Here is a 23,223-nt window from a genome sequence, read left to right on the forward strand (position 1 = left end):
GTGTTTAAGATCTGCCTGGCAACCTCCATAAATCTAAAAGATGGAAGGTTTCTTCTGGCCTCACACCAACAGTTTGGTCTGAAAATAGGTTAATCTTCCCGAGAGCAAAGGAGCCATCATCACCATCACACACACACTGACTGCACGTACGTACCTCCTGCCCCCCGCAACCATACACCGCTGCCCTGGGCAGGCAGTCACACGGCTGCACAAAGGCTGTTGAACTTATTAATTAATAGCCAAATCCCTTTCCTTAAGCCACCCCACGGAAGTTCACGGCGCCGTCAGCCGACCTGCTCCACTGAGCAAGGAGAGTTGTTGTGATTACTTGGAACAGTCTCTCCTTGCTTCATTTTTACAAAGACCATTTGCGTAGATGCAAATGTGTTTTCCCCCAATCCTGATTAATTATACAAATGTATGGCTATACAGGTTGTGATGAATATGCACATACGCACTTTATTGTTGTGCTGACAGAGAATACTGCTTATTTGGGGAAAACAGTGAGACTTTCACTTATTCCAGTAAAGAGGACTATATAATCTCTCCTCCCTTGTCCCCTCTCCGTCTGGTTTCTGATTTAACTTGTTGGATAGTTTTATACCTGACTTACACAGACATATGGAGACAGTCATTGATAAACTTCTGAAAACCATGGCTAGGATGCTTCTAGAGAAAAGCCATTCAAACTCCGGAAAACAGTGCATTAGTCCATGCAGGGTTGTGTCTTCTTGATGTCACTGTGTGGGCTATACAAAACACAAACCTACCTCCTGTACAGGCACACACACCAGACGTTGCTGGTTAATTCAAGTTAATTGTTTAAGGACCTGCTAAAAAAGCTATAAAGCCAGGGGCAATTTTGCCTGCCAGAAGCTTTCAGTTACAATAAATATATGTTAAGATAGAGCCAAGTGGAAAGAGTACTTACCAATTTAAGCATGAGAAAATCCCTACAAATCCTAAGGAGTTGTCATTAGTCCCCAAGAAAGCATCATAAAGCAGAGCAGGCATATCAGTAATTTTGGATGAAATATTTAAAAGCAACTGTGCAAGAACATGCATGATGAAATCAGGAAATCTGATGTTTTAACACTAGACTGGAAAGAAAAGCTAGCAATATCTGCAACCTGAAATGCACAATGAAACCATCCAAAAATTAAATTGTGTGGTAGTTACATAATGTGAGACCTTTTTTTTTTAATAGATTATGTTTTAAAATATGTTACTTAACTTGGGTTCTCAAACCTTAATCATGATTGTTATGTTTTTGCTTAATACTATTAAAAGAAGTGAGAGTAGGAACTTTCAGTATGAAGATAACGATGAAATAACCACAGTTAATTTTAAAAAAGTTAAAAAAATCAAACTCTCACATGATTCAATGAATTCTAACAAGAGTAGACAAATGGTACTAGTTTGTGAGAGGGCAGAATTGAGAATTCTTTTGGTTTTATCCAAGAGTTCCTTAGCCTAACAGAATTATACATCATAACGGGCATTCTTAATTGTGCAGATCCTGGGTTTAGAACTGATCGCTGGAACTGCAATGCTGTGTTCAGATTTCACTGATGCGCGCTCTGAAAAATCATTCACCTTAGCACAGTATTTCCCTGAAGAACATTTTTTTTTTTAAATTATTAAAAAAAAAAAGTAATCAAGTAGCCCAAGGAGGAATTTGCAATGCAGTATTTGTTAGCACTTTGAAGTTAAGCATCAATCTCAAGCCATTTAAAAAAATGCTTTTAAAGGCAAAGCTACTAACACATAAAAGCTGGGGGAAGTAACAACAGCATAAAAGCTGAATTTGCAGCTGTTTTGTAGCACTAGAGCAGCTGAAGTGAACTCATGAATCTGGCCTTTAATTTGTAATTGATTTTATGACTTCGCAGGCAGCGCGGGAACACAAGTCTCTATGTAGGAGGAGACCAGGGAGAGATCAGTCCTCCAGACTCGACACCTTTGTGTTTTCAGAGCTCCCTACTCAGCCCTTCAGCCCCCGACCACAGCCGCTGTGGCACGCAGCAGGGCACAGCAGCTCTGCCTTTAAAGATCGTGGCTACGTGGTCTACCACTGTAGAAGTAGCCATGGCACACACCTCGTCTGCATCAGCCGCGAGTCATTACAACAAACGCATTGCACACAAGTTACCTGTAGAAGAGGTCTAATGTAACATTAGACCCCACTTTGTAGGTGCTATGCTGCTGGCTTAACTTCATTGTATCCGAGTAATTAGATACAACAATCTTTAATAATTTAACCAAAGTATGACCTGGTTGCTTCAAACACAGCCCGCACCAAGCTTTCAGTTACAGCTATGGAAAATATGTCTTCATTATCTTGTTGTTATTATCATTTGGAACATAGAAGAAACTAAGACAAATTCCTGAAAGGACCTGATAATTAATAAGCAATCTTGTTCAGATTTGCTTAGACTTTCAGAAAATTCCTTCACCCGTAGTCCTAAGTACTACAAACTTGGATGCTGTGCTGTATCTTCACATTAAAAAAGACTATGAACTTAGACTTTAAATGACATACTTCTAATTTCCCATCATTTTGGTAGAAGGGATCACCACCTGTAGCTGTTGACTAAAGCTTTGTACTGAGAGGGTGAAGTCAATGCTATACAGCTGGGAACTATAGTGCCAAGAAGGTTTTTATTATTTATTTATTTATTATGCATTTATTATTTTTATAAGTCACCACCAGCCTTCGGTCCCTGGTGCTAGACGCAGAGCGTACCAGTAAGACACAGTAAGAGAGATGGTCCTACTGACATCTATCAACCATCACAGGTTTGTCTGAGCTGGCAGTGTGCTTTGTTCAGGACACGAGGAAAGCCTGGGAAAAGCTGGTCTGCCTCCTTTTGCTTTAAATGAGTGAGGTATAAATATAGAAGCCTTGGAGAGGTGCCTCGAGTTTGCTGCATTGCAATTGCCATAACAATTGGATTATGATCCCTGTTTATCCTCATTGACAATGTAATTGAGTTTGGTCAGCTGGATCTCTTCCCTGCCTAGGGGACGACAGATGGGTGATGCAGCCCCAGGTCTCCCAGGAAAGCAGCAGAGGTCCGGCTCTGGCTGACACCCAGCGATGTCCAGGGCCCTCCCTGGGACGGTTTGGACAATCCTGTTGATCCACCCCTTGCCGAGTCCCTCTGGCTGCAGAAATTACAGCTGTGAGCTGCTCTTCAGAAGAGGTGGCAGAACAGATGCAAGAATGATTCCCCTGTACACCATGAACATGACAGACCCATCCTGAATGCTACACCCTTCTGTTGAGCTGGAGCAAACAAAAGGTCAGAGATGAAGAGAGTCCCCCACCTCTCAGTTAACTCAGTGCCATAGAATTCCTCTGACCAGTCTAAAAGCTATCTAGATTTTCTAGACAAATGGCCAGACAGGCAGGAGAGCTCTAGATGACAAATAAAAGAAATTATCTGCCACCAGAAACATTGGAGTTGCATGTATAATGGGTGGGGTGGCATAGGGGTGAAGACGGGTTTTGGGGTGTCAGAGGTAGGGGAAGATTTGAACAAGAGTTCTAATATTATTCTTAGAGAAGACTTGTTCTGCCACGGTTTAGGGCGCCTCAATATTTGACCAAAACATCTCTAGGTAAATCCAAAGCATGGAAAAAATGAGCAGGAAAAAGCAATGACAAATGCAATCAAGTGGTAAGAGTCAAAACAAAATCCAACAGTCTCCTCCATGAGGTGTTACTCTATTATGATATCATCTATATAGCAAAAGAGATGCAAAGAAAGAGAAGTCAGAGTAACAAGATTCCTAAAACACCTCCAGACATCTCAAAGCATCAAGATGCCACTTGATAACAGTTAGTGTCAGGACAGGAGAAATGAATAGCAAACAGGAAGGATTCGCTGGGGAAATACGCCAGGACCAAATGCAACAAGCTTGAGACTGTAGCTACCGTAGTTGAATTCCTAAGTATGTGTTGGACAACGGACGTATCTGAACAGGAGCCACCAGTGAGAATCAGAGGATACTGAGGCAACCACTGCTGTACCGCTCCTCTCCCTTCTGATCCCAACACCGCAAATACCATGAGCGGGAACTGCAACTGCAATTTGAAGTACCCTCAGCTCACAGGTGCAACACTCAAAGAAGGACATCTGAGAGAGAAGACAAACAAAAACCTGCTATAAGCGGTAAGGGAGAAACTAGGAGGAACACTACACATTTAGAAGAGAACAGATCTGCAACAGATACATAGTATAAGACCACAGCAAAACAGATGAAAAGAAAGAAAGATGGTAAATATTCTACAGCACATACAAGCTGCCCTAGAGATGTACCAGAACAAATACAGAGGAAGCAATTATTACATATAGCTAACAGAGATCCACATTAGGAATGGTATTACAAGAAAGATTACCTCCGTCAAAGCCAAGCCCTGGAGACCTTCTTAGGCTAACGTTTGTCCTCAAGAGCTGCTCTTAAGGTCCTTATGAAATAGGGACACCTTTTATTACAGCACCGATTTCACTTCTGCTCAGTCTTTCATGAGAAAGCAACTAAAGCTGCGGCAGACCACAACAACCAGAAGCAGCTTGACCCTTAAACCCCCATTTAGAAGCTGGGGGGGGGGGGAATTTAAGTGAGTTCACATGTGTGATTTTTCCAAGGTTTGCTGGATCTCTATGAAGAGGGTTGTAACAGCACACGAAGAAGCTGAAACCAGAAATCTGCCAAAATGTACTTTTTATGAACACTAGCAAAGTAAATACTAGCAAAGTAGTGCAAAGCCCTGTTGTGCCCAAAGTTCTTCTTTACCTTCAGTTCAGGCTAATTTCTACCTACTAAGTGTCAACTTCAAGACATGAATTACATAACACTCACAGTGTGCTTATTTTCCTTTTGGTTTCCTCTTAAAAATAACCAACAGTGTCCAGTTTGTCCCTAGATTTTTCTGTGGTGGGTGTTACTAACATTCATCGAATGTCAATTTGGAAATCCTCACTGTGGGAGGGAAGTCCATCAATATATTTCTACACCGGGATGATGCACAGAGATCAAGGACCTACCCAGGCTCACAGAATAGGCTCAAGACAGGACCCAACCACAGGTGTCCTGACCAACTACTTTCTACCTGAATCACAAAAGTCTTTCCTTCCTTTTGCCAGTGAATCAGCTCAAGTTTGTGCCCTATCTGGACTAACTGAAACTTCACAGACCTACTGATCCAGAAATAAATTTTCTATTTGTCATTAAATCCTAAACCAAATGGCATGCGAGGAAAAAAAGGTCAAAAATCAAGCAGGATGTGTGATTCCTCCAGATGCAAGTGGCTTACTCGGATAACGAACAGCCCAGAAAGCTCTACGACATTCTCACGCCATAGAAATGCTCAGATAAATGTTTCTGTCTACCTCATTACAGCAATAATAGGAAAGTCACTATATGACTTTTCTCTTCAGTCTATTACAAGGGTTAAAGCTAGCCACAAAGTTTATACTGGTATGTTGACGACTGTTCAGATGACAAGTTTTTTGTTCATTTCAGATTTGGGCTTGAGCACAAGTATTATACACTGTAACAGCAATACTTTATAATTAATTGAATTTTTTTCTGTATAATAATTTCCCTTGAAAAACAATTTTTGCTTTCTGATGAAATATGTAGACATGTGCACTATAACTATCATTGGTTCCCATAAAAAAATAATCCAGCATGGAATATAGAATTTGCAATTTAACAGGGACCTACACTTCTTTAAGGTTTTTGTTTTGTTTTGGTTTTCCTTTTTTAGACCAGTCAATGAGCCACTTCTAAATGAAAAAAAATCTTGTTAATGAGAAACTCATGTTGGAGGAAAAAACCAACCCTTCTGGATTTTAATATGAACATGCTTCTCTTTCGTGCACATCCTCCCAATTTTCCCTTGTCCATTTTCAAAAGGATTCATGCACATGCTTGCACTCTGGAAATGCTAGCAGCACATTTAAATGGAGGATGGACAGCTATTACCACCATCAATATCTATAAAACCAGCAATTTTGGTAAATCAAATCTCCAGCCCCAAAGCATTGCTTTTTTATCACAGGGCCCACCAAGTATTTTTATTCTGTTCAACACAGAGGTGCTGAATGACTTACCTGCTGGTTTTCCTTCCACTGAAGCACAGCATGTAAAATAAACCAGTGGAGAGAGGACTTGATGGATTATCAGACCAAACTGCCTAAATTCTTACTTGAGCTTTTTCTCCTGCTTTGTTTTGGACTTGGTCAAGTGACTGCAGGAGATCCTGTGCACAGAGGGCTGCAACTGAGGCACCAGAAAGAGTTCCTGTGCGTATGGCATTACAGCATATATTGCCAGAGCAAACCAGCTGCTGAAGTGAAGAATTCAGCTTTGCCCCTACCACACATTTGAAAGTTATTTGCAGATGAATTTTTTTTACAGGTTTGTTTATTATTCCAAATCATATAGTAAGCTGCTTTTGCCAATACTTCAGCTTATCCATATTGCAGAGTACGGTTCCTGGATACTCAGGAACGGAGTGACAAGGCTTTGGAGATGCCCTCTGCAGTGTCACATAAGACCATTTCTGCCACCTGGCTGAAGAAATCCAACAACCAGAAGCTGACACACTGTTTTTGCCAAAAAAACCAACCAACCCAAGAAAACAAAACCAAACCCGCACACACTTCACATGAAGCAACCGCAAGTGGACTCTGATAAGATCAACCTGTAGCTTTATTCAGACAGGTGGAGCTTGTTCAAATAAGTGCATAGACAAATACATTCAGTGTTAACTGTGAAAATGTTGGGGCACCACAAATTCAAGCACCTAACTTCCGCCACTTCCAGCACAGCAGTGGCACTTGGGAGAAAGCTCATAGTCAAATAGAAATACAGTATCTGCAGTAAAATACATACAAAATTACCGGGAAAGTAATTGCTTTTGGTATAAATGTTCTTCTTCAAAGTTTTCTCTAGCATAGAAGTCCCATCAAAAAGAACAAGAATAAATTTACCGCATGTGAATTTATTCAAAGCTAGTAGATTCAGTATAATGAAATCCTCCTAAGTAAATATCTGATAGAGAAGCAAACGCTCAGCACTTGACCCCAGGAGCTGGGATTTCTTGACACACGGCTGTAATGCAAAGTGCAGGAACCTCAGGACTGCTGGCACAGAGGAGTCAAGCAAGGAAAATCTCAAACAGAGGGCTCAACTCCAGGGAGGCACAAAGGCAGATGGCACGGTGCACAGAGCCACGCAGGGACCTGGACAGCCCACACCTCCATTCCCAAACTGACTGAAGCTACCAGTGCTACCAGGAGATGTTCTCTGTGGGGGACTCTGAAAGGCCCCTAACTCACAATCCATGCTGTAGCCTTCCTTTGCCAAGGGCCACGAGAGACCCTGCATGCATCCAGAATTATGAGTTTTGCTGAGTTTTCCCCCCAGACTTCTTTGTCCTGCTGCCCTAGATGTGAGCAGCAGCACACTTTGGTCTCCCCTAGGCAGTCAGATGCTCCTTGTGAGAAGAACTTTATTAGTCTGTTAAATGAGAGGAAAAGAAGGTGCCATTCAGTTGCATCAAAGGATCTTCACTCCCGTGACACTTAAACCTTGTCCAGAGCATTGTCTCTCTGTTACCAGACGTCCTACCAGCTGAGGAGCTGAAGGGCCTTGGTGCCCTGCTAGCCTTGCCATTCAGTGGGCTCCCTTGTCCTTAGGATGGGACTCCCTCTGCCACAGATCCTCCCACATCCTAACTTCATGGTGTGTCATGCTCATACAACTGTTCATACAACAAACACTGCAGGAGTCCTGTTGGTTATGGGTGATAACTAGGGTGGCAAACCCTGCTCCTGTAGAAGTAACCGAGACCAAGGGCCAAACCAGTGATGACCATTTCCATTGTACATATGATATGTCATAGAAGAAGAAATGCAAAAAAGCTCTCTGAATTCACGTTACCTCTGCATACAGCACATTAATTGCCTGGAAAAGCCTCTTGGAGAAGCATATGGGAAGTTTTCCCATGAAAAATGACAACGCTCAAAGTCTTTTCTAGCTAGAAACCACTCAACAGTATCTATCACTACTGACATCTGGGACATACGCTTCAAAGCAGTTAATTTACAATTTTAGCTAGAGCCAGTTTCCTATAGACATTGATATCCAAAGTAGATAATTGTTATGCCAGAAAGCAGAATCATTAGAAGCGGAAAAAGGTAAAGAAGAAACCCACACAGTGATTCCAGAGAGCAGTGCTGCCACTCCGTGCATCAACTCTGCCAGCACTCAGGTCACAGTCGCTTCTAGTGCAAACCTTCGACCACCCCTGTCCGTATGAACACCCACACTCTGACTCTCCTCCTGAGTGCTGGTGCCCATTTATCTCCCTCCACATGACCTCACATCAGATAGGTGGGATGGCGCAGTCCTACAGCATGGAAGCACCACTCTGCCATGGACCACGTATGCAAGTGTTTCTCCTACAGTACCCAGACCTGCCAAAGCTGCATTTAGGATCGCTGATGACCCCCTCTTTGGCCTTCCGCATTACTGGACTTCTAAGGCAATGCTTCTACAAGCTATTCTACAAGATACTGCAACGCTTCTACAAGCTATTCATGAACAACCACCAAGACAAGCCCCCAGCTAGGTCCCAAGCCAGAAAAATAAAGCCTGTGTGCCTATCTGTTGGTACAACTGCAGATCACCTTTAGCACTGAGCTCAGCTTCTCAGCTCTGCTAATTAATTGCTTAAGGAGCTCTCACCGCCTCACCATGACGCAGAGCGAGCAGCCATTCACACTCCTCCACTCGCTGCCGCAGTCACATTACCTGCTCTGTCTCAAGGACCTACTAAGGCTGGTCTCCCCATCTGTCCCTTTTACAGACACCACACACCCCTGCTCCGGCTCTGCAAGCAATAACTGTAAAGAGCCAATTCACAGCAAGACTTTAGAAGCAAATGCTTCCTCTGTCCTCATCGCTTCCCCATCTGTCACCCCAGCAATTAGCAGGAGCTTCAATCCACCCGCAGGGTTTCTAACCACACCGACAGTCTTGGGGCAAGGCTGGTTTCTTAGCCTGGTGTCCCACCTCTGGCACTTGCAGCTACCAAGAACACACACAAGGACCTTAGGACCTTCTGCCTAACACACAGCTTCCCCCAGATACTCATTTACTGAATTCAGAGTGCTCACCCCTACCATACCCATATAAATCTTGTGGTGACGGACAACGGGAAAAAAAACGTGCTAAACTCCCAAAAAATCTGTTGCAATAAGGCCCCTGGAGGGGGTGAATAACTCCATTACATCATTTGCCCTTGAATCCTTTCCCGAATCCTTTCCAGTGGCTCCAGTACTCTTTCCAGTCCATGAGGCTAGGACCCGTGACAACCTTAATCCTGCAGGCTAAAAGCATAGGGTTTCCCCCTACTAACACCATTCCTGGGGATGCCCACAGACAGCAAAAGACCTGTAAAAAGATTCCACAGCCCTATCAAGCAGGGCATGGCCCAGAAATCACATGCCACTTTACAGGCTGACAGGTGGACGCCCCATGTAAAACTAAAAACTATTTTGTGACTACACCTGGGCAGTAACTAGCATTTGTTTAAAAACTGATACCCTCATTTCCCAGACTTGCCTTCAGAGTCATATGAAGAACACTGCTGGTTATTTTTTAAAGGTGAACCAACACTAATTCAAACTTGACGGTAACTTAATGATTCCCATCAGCAAGTCTGCACAGAGCAGACCAGCGACCTCAAGCCAGAGGCCAACTGAAGGGCATCCACACCGCTGTCAGCACAGTCACAGCTGGGGCTAGGCACCGTAGCACACCTTTCACACCCATAGGTATCTTCTTTTGCCAACAAGAATGGTTGTAACTTGCACTGGATATCAGCATATGTTTTAGAAATGAGTCAGACTGTAACCAATATGTTAGGAAGACAGGCCAGACTCCTGGAAGAGTGGGGCTAGGAGATGGTTTCTGCTAGCAGAGTGCTTTCAGTTTGAGGTTTGCATTGAAGTTGTTATATCTACAGCTGTGATGAAAAATCCTTCCTTAATACTGTTTTGCAATAGCAGGAGAAGCCTGATTCCTTACTGAGTTGTGTAAGCAGAAAGGCCAAGTCTAGAAGTGCTGAAAAACTGCAATTCCCTACCCTCCTTTGGGATGCTGCAGGTCAAGGTGGAAGTACAATGGCAAGTACGTTTGCCCTGATGCTGCATTTGCTCTGTGGGTAAACAGAGACCATCTACTCCCTGGGCTGTCATTCTGGCATCTTTCATGACCACTAAATGCTCTTTTAAAAGAAAAAGGAGGTTTTATTAGAAAGTTAGTGGACGATCCAAATGTCAGAGTGAAAAATTCAGAGGAAGGTTAAGGATTTTTTAATTTTTATTTTTTTTTATACAGCTGCACTGGAGGTGAATGAACACCAGAGCGTTTTGATTTCCTGCCTGGTTTCAATAAATGTTGCACTCCCAGGCACCCAAGGGACTGCTGTGGTTTGTCAAAACCAATTAATTTTCTTCCACAGAATGCTTCAGGCACCTCAAAATGTCGTTCGAGAGCTAGCACACATCTAAGGAGGAGGGAAAGCTAGCAATCAACTGCTGCTCAGGCTCTGCATCAGGAGCACAGCCCTCGAAACTCGCACCAACAGCAGAAGCAAGGCAAGAATGAAGGCATATCACCTGGTGACGGGAGGGAGCTGAGGGCAGAGCCAAAGAGAAAATGCCATGTGTTATAAACCCTATGAATATAAACAAGAAGCTGCCACTTGTGAAACATGCCAGAAATAAGTTTCCTAAGGGAGAATTCAAAGCTGAAAGTTTGTCTCTCTCACTTGTATTTCCTAGGATCCATTGCTCAGCGGTAACAGATGCAATAATGAGCCAGAAGTAACAAACTGAACAGTTGTTACTAAGGAAGACGTTTGGAAGATAAGCCCTGGAGTTGGGATTCACAGGTTCCCTCCCCAGCCCTCCATCAGACTCACTGTGCAGAGTAAGGATTTCCCTTGCCCGAGCCTCAATTTACCTACTTACAGTGGACAGACTGTAATGTTTTCCTTCTCTTTTGTATTGAGATGTGAGAGCAAACTTGTTTGCAAGTAATTTTAATAATCAGCCATGAAATGCACTAGATGTAACCACGGTATTATCACGCTATGATTTCTTTCTCAATGAACACCAAGACACTGAGAGTTTAAGAATACATTGGAGCTATCATTTATACTCAGAATCAGACATATACAGTATTGATGCTACAAATACTCTATGTATATACCTCACATCAAATAATTATCATTGGATGTTAAGGAGCCATCCTTTCCCCTCTACCAAAGGCAGGGATGGAGACGGATGTTTTTCTTGCATGCTAGCACTCTGCAAAAGGGGCAGAAGACAAAAGACAGTTTGAATTTTAAACAATTTGTCTTGAGTACCGTGGGGTCACAGGCAAATCCCAGCTAGAGCAGGAAACGGAAACGAAAGCTGATGGTCCCAGCAAGCACTACTGTAAGGCCCAGCCTATTCACAATGCCCATGGGAACTGGGAATCAAGGCTCCTTTGAAGATCCCAGGTCCCTACTCTCAGGTCCAGTGTCATCCTTGCTGGCCCATTGACAAAAACAGAAATAAAGAACTTCCAAAATTAAAAATGACAGCATGCTGAGCAGTGAAGTGAGCTTTGCAGTGTAACAAGTCTTTAGAAGAACAAGGAATAAATCCACCTTTCTTTCTTTTTCTGTTCACCAACCATGGTATCTTCAATGACCTACTTGTTTTTAAAAGTAATGCAACATTTACCATTACAATCTTCTTTGCTCCTCAAGTCACATAAACCTCCTGCTGTCTCCTCCTTCTCTATTTACCTGGCCTTACAGTCACAGCAGGGAACTGAAAATCTGCTCCCGGCCTCCCAGCTAGAAGCAAAGGCTTCGCTTGGGCATCCAACAGATGATAACTAATGCTACTGCTTAAACAATCCCTAGAGTGGTTCCTCTGACACATACAAACATCTAGATCCTGCCACCAGTCCAAGACACATCACCCAGGCATTTAGGGAACTGCCCTGATAGAAATAGCCATGCCTCTCATTCACAGCATCTCTTCGCACAGGCAAATCTCATGTTTCATTCAAACAGGGTTTTTCTCAGTGCTCTTACTTACTATTTAATATTTATACTATGGTCAGTGTCCAAAAAGCATGACACTATTGGTTATGGTAGGTGCTGAACAAACACATACTAAATCTGTCTTGGATGCTTACAGGTGTGAAAGGTCAGTTAGAAAAGGGAAAAAAGTCAATAAATTCTGAAGCCCAGTGAATAACTGAATCACAAGGACCAGACACCAATATAAATCCCCAAAAATGAAACAGAGAAATCCTCCAAAATATATCAAAACAAAGAGGAGATGCTCCACATATGTCAGTAGGCATTGATCAGCCCGAGAGCAACAGAAGGGAGATGAGAATCCATAACCATTAGCATCACCTTCCTGCTACATTTCCTCCTTACCCTGTTCATTTTCCTTTCTCCCTTCATTCCATCTGCTCTGGCTATGACCTCTCAAACTATGAGAGAGCCTGGCTTATCCCTAAGACACGAAAGAGCGTGGAGTTTTACAAGGTCATTGTTTGCAGCATCGTCAAAGTAAGCTGCAAAGGATACAAGTGTCGGAAAGCTACAGATCCCTGAAGGTTACCAAGATCTGGAGTCTCCCGAGAGGCAGTTCCTCCCAAAAGCAGAGCCATCTCTTTCAATAAAGCAACAGCAAACTACAGCTTTAACCACAGCACAGGTCCTCAGTCTTTGAGCAAAGCTCTCCAATATAAGCAGATCATCTGGACTTCAATGAGGAAGGCAAGGCTGATCTAATATCGGACTCCACTCACTCTCCCTCCCTTACAATAATATTTTAACTCTAAATAATTAAAAGGAAATAAGTACCTATAAAACCAGTAGAATCATTGCAGGCCAATAGGTCAGCATGGCTGGGTGTTTGAAATAAGGGGCCCATTCAAGTTATTCACATCAGATGTCAAAGGTGATCTGTTGTAATGAGAAACGATAAATATGCTCACTTAACATGCAAGCTCGCAGCTGCAATTTACCAGGTTGAAGCCGCACTAGAACACAAAAACCACAACTGTGCCCTTGAGAAGTCCCCTCCACCGTGTTCTCCCCACCTTCCCAAGTCCTCCTGCATTTCTACATACAGAACAAAGGAGATGTGACACACCTTATTGCTTCCTCCATACAATAACCCCGAGTATCTCATCACAGTTTCCTTCTTTAAACCTTTTAGTACAACTGTGTATTTCAGCGCTGGCAGTTGCAGGCTCCTCCACAGTCCAGTATTTGGAAGTGATTGATCAGCCGCAAGAAAACCAGGATTCAGCAGTGTCCAATACCAAGTGTCTGCTTGACAAACCTACCAGGAAGAGAAACGCAAACTCCACAGCCTGCAGCATTTCAAGCTGAGGGGGCACTTACAGCCTATAATATTTAAAATCTGAAACTATGATGGAATATGTATACATATTTTCATTGTTTTGTATCTTGATCAGTGATAGAGTTACATTTTTGGTTATCCGCTCTGCTCACAGGAGACTGAATCCCAGGCTATATCAATTCCCCTGTGAATGTAAAGGAAAAGAACCATCTGGAGAGAATAATAAAACAATTAACTTTCCATTAAAGAATAATCTATGTATGTTTTTAAGGAGGCAAACTTTAATGATCTCCACCTAATTATTCATCCTGCATTCTGGCAGGGTTGGTTTGGATTTTGTCTTGCTTTGTTTTTAAATGCAGCCTGAATGTAACGATTTAAGCTGGAACGGACGTGGGGATCACAGAGGCTCCTTCAGTCAGGGGCAGGACAGCCTGGCTGAGGGAGGTTTCCTGAAACATCAACCAAGGTCTCATTGTTCCCATGGATTCATATGGCTGTGTAATGGCAACACCATCAATTGTAAGAGTTTCACTGAATATTCATGAGGATCTTACAAACATGGGTGTTGACTGGCTTGGTACATCAGCTACGTTTTTGGACACGAAGTGCAGAGCAGCACACTCAGGAGATGCATGCACCTGAACATCAGTCTGTTGAATACTGGGCTCATTTAACTTGTCACTGACAGCAATATAAATCAGAAATGACTCCATAAAACTCAATGGCAATCCCCTCTGATTTTGCTAACTCACCAACTAGCTGCAAGTGCATTATCTTTACAAAGTAATTCTGTGAAGTGAAAAGGTTCAAAGCAAGGGCTTTAAGGACTATTACTATGCCTGTTACTCTTCTAAACACATACTCCTCTAAGGACCTGCTGGCTGTACACATGATGGAGAACAGACCAGGCTGCACCACACGTTTGTTATGCAGACTTGCTCAGCTTAACCACCTGCCTCAGTTTCCCAGTGGATAATATTAATGAGCTAGTAAGTGTGCATGCCTGCACTTCATTCCAGTTTACACAGTGCTTTCCAGCCAAGGCTCTCAAACATTTGGAAAGGACCAAATATAGTTCAAGCTAAAATTAACTGGAACATAAATACCAGAATTCAACCACTCGGATCACTCCTTCAGAAAACTTACCTGGGACTCTGGCCTTTCCAGCACGAGAACTCACACACTAAAGAGCTGGTAAATAGACAGTGCCCATGCAATCCTTTGCTATTATTTATCGACCAGCTGATTGATATCAGGCTCTGTGACACACTGCAGGCAAGTTTATCCCTCCCCCCCACAAGCCGCTAAGTTTTATGATCTGAAAAAGTAATTTAAAAAAAACCCCATAAACCTGGCACACAAACTAACAAACTAGTCACACCTGAGTCCTGCTGGAAAAGTCCCTGCCTCAGCTTTCAAATGTTGCAGAACATTTTCATTCACAGCTTCTGCATAAATGGAGCAAGCTTTGAGTCTAAGAGTCTAAGGCATTTTAGCCTCTGAGACTTCTAGCCTGCTCTTCCCCTACAACTGTAAAAGCCCATCTTTCTCCACTAAATATATCTATATATATATATATACACACACACACACACAAAACCACATACATATATATATGCACACCCTGATCTCTCAAAGCAGGGCTCCTGCATCTGCCAACAGGCTGTACACTGCATCAGCACAATGGCTCTGGTGCAGGATCTGCACCACCCACTGGAAAGGATTTAGCGAGGGGTGCTAACGTCACACACTGAGCAGCCACATACAGCTATAAATTATTCATACACATTACCCTAATTATGCAAATGTACTAAAAGCTGGAGCATATGTTTCCCTGACATCTCCCAGTATGGATGCAATATGGTTCTAGTAGAGAGAAAGAGTGAGAAGTAAGACGATGGGTGTAAGGGGGTGAACAATGGCAGACACTGGCCCAAGCAAAGGGTGGCAGAAGATCTCCCTTCTCCAACCAAGCTGCTGTGAGGCTAAGGACATTTAAACGCTCCTCCTTGATAATACATTGTTGGCTTTGCACTCAGTGCTGAACAGAGTGCTGAGGCTGCTGAACGGCCCAGGCAGATTAAAATAAACCCAAGCAGTTTGGAACAGGAATGTGTTTATCTGGCATCGCACACTTCCTCTTATCAAACATGAGGAGCAGGGGAGGGCACAGCGATGGTGTGCGGAAGCAGGCTGTGTGCACGCTGGTAGGAGAGGGGGAGGGAAAAGGGAGAAAGGAACAGCAAGGATCAGACAGATAATGCATGAGCTTGGGAACCAAGAGCATGGAGCTAGGCATCACCTCACTGGGGTACAGAGTCCATACTCTTGGTCAGCCCCCCAGATGGGCACTGGCTGTTGGAAAACTCAGGTCCTTTCTCCCTTGCAAAATTTGGAAGAAGGCAGGCATTCAGTGCTGCTGTAGCATAAGCAGCTGGCTGTGTGTGTTGCCCAAGCTTTGGGCTCAAACTCCTTCTCTCAACTCTGTCGAGCGCAGTGCAGTCACTGGGCATCACGCGTCTGCCACTCCAGAGGCTGGGGCTGACTCCTCAGAAGAAAAAGGCCAGACGCACTCTGCTACAGTGTTTTGAAGTCCAAACTGTGGATTGTGGTACTGGAATGAATATCACAAGATGAGCATCTTATTGCCAACTCTGCCATGTCTAAGGACCACATCACTGTTCTTCTGTAAACGCCCAGTCCATCTGACAGAGCCCTTTTGAAGCAGACGTGCTCCTCAGACACTGCATGCAGAGCACTGTGCAGGGGGGCTCCGATTCTCTAGCATCATTCATTTAAAATCCCATAAACACTTTCCAAATTCTCCAGCCCTACTGAACCACCAGATGAGTGTTTCTATACCCAGAGAAAACAAAAGAGCAAATTAAACATCATGTAATACCACAGCTACTTGGAAGATGTAGGCTATGTTACTATTGTGCCAGTAGTTACCCAAGATCAAAAGAGTTGAACAGAAAACCTTGGCAGGTCCTTTGATAAGAGCATGTCTTACCTCCTAGTACTGGCGTTAAAGAGACTCTCTAGCTCTGTACCAGCAGTCTTGTAAGGGATGCATTCACACAGCCACGTGAAATACTCAGTTCTGCAGAGACCCCATCACAGGAGGGGTGCTAGTGACTGCAGTAATATACAAGGTGGATGCCACTTCAGGTCTTCAGATCCAAGCCAAAACTCTGCTAGTATACTTTTTTTTTTAATCCAAGTTCTTTTTTGTGCATGGCTCAACCACAGTGCCTCACCTGTGGCTGCCTCAACTCCAGGATGGCCATGCTTTGAAAACAAGACGTGATGTATCAGAGAAGCAGCGCTGAGCAGAAGGGACAGGCAGGCTGCAGGTGATGTTGTGAGGCAGACAAAGGTGGGGACGCCTGCACAGATCCTGGTCACTCTGCCCCAAGACCTGGCCAGCAGGATTTGTCCTTCCCTTTCACAAAAGACCAGATGAATGAACAGCAGCACTTCTGCCAGGCAAAACAAAGCTGAGAAAACAGCACAAGACAACAAGTAAGAATAAAAGACAGAGAAATGAAGAATCCACTGAAGTAAAATAAGATGTTGATTGCAAGGACCAAGTCCAGCCACTTCTGCTCTGCCACATTCAGCAAACCCCTTGTGGGTAGGAGGCTGCATCCCAAAGGGCAGCCCCTCCCTGGGCTCATCCTCCTTTCCGTGCAGTCACACGTGCTGAGGACCAAGCACAGCTCAGGCAGCGGCTCGCTGCCTGCCCAGCTCTGCCAGCAAGCTGCCCACCACCCCCACCCTGGGCTCAGGCTTGGGGCCATCTGGACCTTTATGGACTGGGTGTTTCCTCACCGCCAAGGCCAGCAGTATCCATATCTTCCAGTCATATGCCAGTGAGGCAGATCCAGACATTATCTCTTGAATTCCCTCAATCGCCCAGAGCAAAGGGCAGGAGGGTGCAAAAATAGCTTTCCAGACTTGAAGCTCCGTTCATCCAAACCACCAAGAGGAGAGCAGGCGCAGCATGGGCCCAGCTCTGCCACTCACCCTGCCCCTGCTAAAGCCTGTCTGCCGAGCAGGGAAAGGCTGCATCGCCACTGCACAATGCCTCCAGGTGAGTGCTCGTCCCTGCTACTGAAGCAGTCCTTAGCAAAGACAGCCAGAGAGAAGAGCAGAAAGGAAGACAACGCAGAAAAGGGGGCTCAGCACTTACACCGCTTCGTTTTTCCCCATCTCATTCAGAAGGCTTTGGCTTCCTCAGAAATTGTTAGCAAAGAAACAAGCCGATTAACAGGCAGCCACAGATAAAAGGTACTAGAGGAGGAGGACGCTAGCTGCTCACCTCAGGAGACATAGGATCAAACACAGTTTAGGTAGCAAGCCAGAGGAGACTTGCAACCTCAGCTTATCCAGCAAGGAAGGTGTAACACAACATCCAGGGGAGCGGCTCAGCGAGGCACAAAACCCAGCAGCACACATGGCTCTGCTGCCATCGGTCCCGCCACGAGTGCCGGCAACAGCAGGACACCAGCAGGTTAGGACAGGGCTGCACCAGCATGGGAAATCTCTCTCAACCACAGAGTCTACCCTGGAGCAGGTTTTGCAACATGAAGAAACCATCTAGGCTGGCAACACAACAAATCTGTCCACTTTTGACTAAAGTCAACAAGTTTTACTTGTGCCAAAACACTGGAAGAAACAGAAATTTAGTGCAGTGTAGCAGGAAATGTCAAAACCAAATATTTTCTTGTCCTGCAAAGTGATGAAGAGTCCACCGTAGCCACAAAGAAAGTCACTAACAGAAAAAGAATACAAGTCAGGGAGCTGCATTTTTAGTGTAATATTCCTCATTCTAGAATAAAAAAAGAATTTCAACTAGCATTTTAGGGCTCAACATATCATTGTGCCAGTCAGAGTTAAATTAGCAATGATTTGTGCTCTCAATTATCTCTGGTGAGCTGCGAGGGAGGCGAGGACAGAGAGGCAAAGCAACATGCCCTAATCTCTGAGTGCTGGGGTTTGTTTTGAGGCATGCCAGGAGCAACTGGCCAGCCAACACAATGCTGCACCACAAGCACCCCGAGGGCTGAATGCTGATTTCACTGGGCAGAGAATCAACTCAGCAAGGCCACGGTCCTCCCTACAGCCCCAAGGCCACACTGCTCAGATATACGGGTAGCCCCACCACAGCCAGTCTGACCGACGGGGACATTTGCACTTCAGTGTTTCCAAGGTCTGGACTTCAGGAGAGAAGTGAGGTGGTACCTCACAGCTGACAGGAGAGCCCCTGGCGCGACACCCCTTTGCATCTCAGAGCTTCTCACCCTCCTCTAATTGCTACAGAAAAACTGTCCACTTGTGCAAAGAAGCATCTGAATGGTGTAAGCTTGGATAATCTTCCCAGGGGAAGCAGAGGAGATGACTGCCTGTCCACTCTGCAGGACAGGAGGGAAGCAGGGTCATTCGACATTTAGTACCTCAACTCCAGGAAACGACTGAAGAGTTAAAATAAAAATCATTCTTGGGTGGACAGCACTCCAGCAAGATAAAATATTCAGCACTGTTATGTTCCTGGACACCATATTTCTGACAATAAATTTCATGCCTCATATGCCACAACAGTTATATGATTTCAGTCAATAACCAAAGAACAGGTCTACATCCTTTCACAGCAACCCAGGAAAAAAAACATTCCTAAGTAAACCTGACAAACCTCAGAGGAGGGTATTTTTATTATTATTTACTGGTCTGGCACTTTGATAGTTAGGCCTGAACTGGAAAGGGAAGATCCATTTCTGGCCTGGCACCACCCCCAGTGCTTACAGGCTTCATAGACCCATGAGAGCTGGCAGTGGGACCCACCACCTGCACGGCAGACCCCACCAAGTTCAGAAGGACCAGTTCTGTTTTCGGTGACACTGGAGCACTTTTTCCCCTACTTCTAGTATCACTCCCTACGCACCACGTACCAGAAGGGCCCTCTGCAGACACTTTCAATGTCCCAGGCTAACATGGCAACCCCAAAGAACATCAGCAAGTTTTGGCAAAAAACACTCTCTACTTGCCCCATTTTTCTTTAGCCTTCCTGCTCCACATGGACCTATTCTTGCTTAATAATAAACCTTCCTGAGAAATCCCAGTGGATGGGATTCGCTTCCAGCTAGCCGGATGTTTCAGCTCCCACTGCTCGCTCTGTGTCAGGGCGCACCGCAGCTCTGCGAGTTGGTACTGGACTCCAACACCTGCATCCTGGTTGCAAGCCAGCACAACGATGGAGCAAGGTGAGCTACAAAGTCCAAGTCATGCCCAGGTAGTGCCCTTTACAAGAAGTGAAGCACAGACCGAGTCCCAGCCTCAAGAATTAGTTGCCACCCTCAAAATTTTAAGTGTGGTTGCAGCAGAATATGGATTTTTTTTTTTTTTTTTAATCCATGTCTCAGAGTGGGTCACAGTACCACTTTATGACATTAAACAGCTCCCATACTGCAACCCAGATGAACCTGTGTGCAACTGGTGGGTAAAAGGACTCTCTGCAAGTACAGCTCTGAGTTCTTCAGGATGAGGCACACTGTGCTATTTCACATCAGCGAAGCTATGCTAGTTTGCACTAGCAAGTGATGTGGTCTTTAAGTGTCATTCATTTGATACTGCATTTATGAATCAAACCTGAATTCTACATCCCAAGCTCCTTCCTGGAGATCCACAGACAGCCTCTACTAGTCCTTTTTGGTGTTTTAACGGCTGCATGTTGGAATTTTCAGTAGCTCATTTCTTGGCTTCAGGTCGTTCATGCATTCACCAGATACAATAACCATGCACAGCTCGCTCCCTTCACAAGAAGGTTCCAAAACAGATTTCAAAAAACCCCTTCAATCCCTCTGTAGTCAGTTTATCTGGTATTAATCCATTAAAGTGATGCACTATGTTCTATCAGAAGAATTAAACAGAAAAAGTGGGAAGCTCTCTTACCTGTAATTGACTGACTGGCCAATAGGAGTCAAGTGTTAGCAAATTGGAGGTGTAATTTCTATTTAATTATGGCATTAAAAAAATTACATGATGTACCTATTTAACATGCAAAGAAGCAAAATCAAAGCTAATAAGAATAAATTGTAAGAGAGGACATACAAAATGTAGTAGCAGTCTTTTTTTTTTTTTTTTTTTTTTTTTTAAATGTGCTCTGCTAAAGAGTATGCTGGCTGTTGCGCCTATGTATTGCCTGGAAAACTTGCATCCCCAGCTCTGATTCTAAGACTCTGCCAACATGCAAAACTGCATTGCACAAATGCACGGATACAATCAAAAATATTTGTTAAAACCAAAGTGGTGTATACACTTTTCATGCTGCACATGAAGTTTATATCAATCCAGTTGAAGTTCAGTTGAAATGAATGCAAGCAAAGCCCAGACACACCATTCTAGAGCTGAAATATGAACGCAAATGAATGGATGAACTATGAAGAGTTTTGCAAGCCTTCAGTTAAACTCATTTTAAAATGCATTTAAAAGAAAATAGTGCAACTTCTGTGTTTAGACAATGGGTTACAACCAACAGTATAAAATATGAACAGTTCTCTTGAAGCCAGTATAGCTACTAGTGTAAGAGACAGTAAGAGGCCCGTAAATCATTGGCATCTGAAAAGAACATGCCACTGCCACGAGAAAACACAAATACATCCCATGCTTTTTTCTGGGGCAACATATTTATCATGCTAGAGAAGCCTATTTTCTTTAGATTAACACCATAACCCTAATGTCAAATTATTCAATTTCAAAACAGCTAGTCAGCACAGCAGCATTGGGAAGGGGGAACAGGGAGGGTCTTAAAGACCCTTTGATCCACAAACCTAATGAACCATGACAAAGCCATTCCGTAACTGCCCTAACCCAACCCAGAGCACTGCTGCCAGGAAAAGGAGGTCTGGCTTCTGCAGCCTGCCGTCCCCAGGCCCTGGTGCTAAGTCAGGGAGCAGGAGGCAGGTGCCAGCATCAGTAACAGGGTTTTGTTTTGTGGCACTTGGAAACAGATGCCAAACAAGAACTACAGTTTTACCTGCAATGTATATTGAAAACCACAGAGCTTCCAATGGCTAGTCAAGTTATCCTTTGAACATTTCCTGCTTTGTCAACAGAAGTTTAGAATTCAAACACAAATTAAACTACCTTCAGTCCCTGGAGGAAAGGTTAGTTGGATTTAAGATGCATTTAGTGTGTCATATAGGAAAAGAAAAAAACACAGGTACATGCTCAGGTAGTAGTGACATGCAGCCCCAGAGACAAATACAAAACACTCAGTCCCACACACTCGATAAATGCACCAAATTGACCAGCAACCAGAAACACAGCCAGCCATGACCCTGCACATGGAGTGAGCCAAGAGGGTGACTTATTGCAAGTATTCACACAGGTGATTTCTGCAGATGAGAACATTCATTGCCACAAGGAAGGCAGCACAGGTAAAAGACAGACAGCTTACCCCTCTGAGCTGCTGGACTCCACCAAATATCCTCATCACTCCATCAATCTCCTGCTCCAGCCTCCTGGCCCAGTACTGCATACTGCAAGAGATGGAGAGACAGAGAGAAAGGGAGAGAAAGAAAGAGAGAAAGAGTCAGAGCCCTGACACTTAGTAGATAAGCAAGGCGACTGAAGGGAGAGGAAGGAAATCAGTGCCCTCAGCTAAGTTACCTGCTCTCTTTCTGCAGCACCAGGTGCAGGCAGAATACCAAGAACATGCGGCTTTGAGAATTATGGCTGGGGCAGGTTATAAACTTCAAGACTTCAAAATTTATGCACAAGGCGCCACAGAGAGAAAAGGGGGGGGGAAGGTACAACAAAAATTGCAAGGCGTGGTTTTTTTTTTTTTTTCTCCTTATATAAACAGTTGCAGTAGATAATTACTTAAGCCCAGAGTGATTAACAAGGTCGAAGTGCTGTGGTGTACAGAAACAGCCTACTGCTTCAGCAGGGCTCTGTGGCAGAAAGCAAACACAGAGCCATGGCAGGACCAGAGGTGTCTGTCCTACTGCGGCAATGGATTATTGCTGCAGCACAACAGAAGAGACCTGGGCAGAGCCAGGAGCCAAGCACAGGACATCGAGTGCCCAAGGGCTCAGCTGCTTTACACCTTCAGCTAAGCCCAGCCTGAGCCAGGCACCGATTCTGCCAGGTCCACCGTGGGCAGAGCTGCCTCCTGGGGCAGCAGAAAGGGCCAGGAGCTGCCACATGGCATCTCCTTCGTCCTGACCCCTGTACAGCAAGGGAGCTCGCTGCCAGTCCTTCCAAACAGGCACAACACCCTCCGATATATTCAACCACACAGATTTCTGCTTAGAGCAGTAACATCAAGTTAAAAACAACAACAAAAAAACCCTCTTCTAAATCCACAGAACTTGATAACTCTCCTTCTTTCAATGAGATTTCCTCACTCCAGCCGCTGGCCACACAAATGTCAAATCTCCTGTCCGACCTGGAAAAGCAATGCTCAATTGCCCCTGCACCACTTGGTACTGCCTTCGGTGCTTTTTCCACAGCAACTTTCATCTCACAACACTACACTGGAGAAAGGAGGGAAGGAGCACAAGGAGTAGAAGGTAAGGCCAGCAGCACAGCAAAGCGATGGTGGGAGGGAGCAGACCAGCTCAGGGGTTTTGCACTTCAGTTAGGTTCACCAAGTGATTTCATCCTTCATGCAAAGAGACGTTCCCCAGGCAGCCCACACACACTCCCCCATCACCCGCAAAGCCATGGAAGAGGCTCTCCTGGAGAT

General features: G+C 44.4%; 1 protein-coding gene across 1 annotated transcript in view; it reads right to left on the reverse strand.

Moving 5' to 3' along the window:
- CACNA2D2 (calcium voltage-gated channel auxiliary subunit alpha2delta 2) overlaps positions 1 to 23,223 on the reverse strand; it is a 226,173-nt gene that overhangs the window by 180,880 nt on the left and 22,070 nt on the right. The window contains exon 2 of the mRNA XM_050904656.1: positions 21,931 to 22,012. Within this exon, the coding sequence (XP_050760613.1) occupies positions 21,931 to 22,012 (82 nt within the window). The remainder of the gene's footprint in view (positions 1 to 21,930; positions 22,013 to 23,223) is intronic.

The sequence above is a fragment of the Gymnogyps californianus genome, chromosome 13 (assembly GCF_018139145.2).
Source record: "Gymnogyps californianus isolate 813 chromosome 13, ASM1813914v2, whole genome shotgun sequence".
Taxonomy (NCBI): Eukaryota; Metazoa; Chordata; class Aves; order Accipitriformes; family Cathartidae; genus Gymnogyps; species Gymnogyps californianus.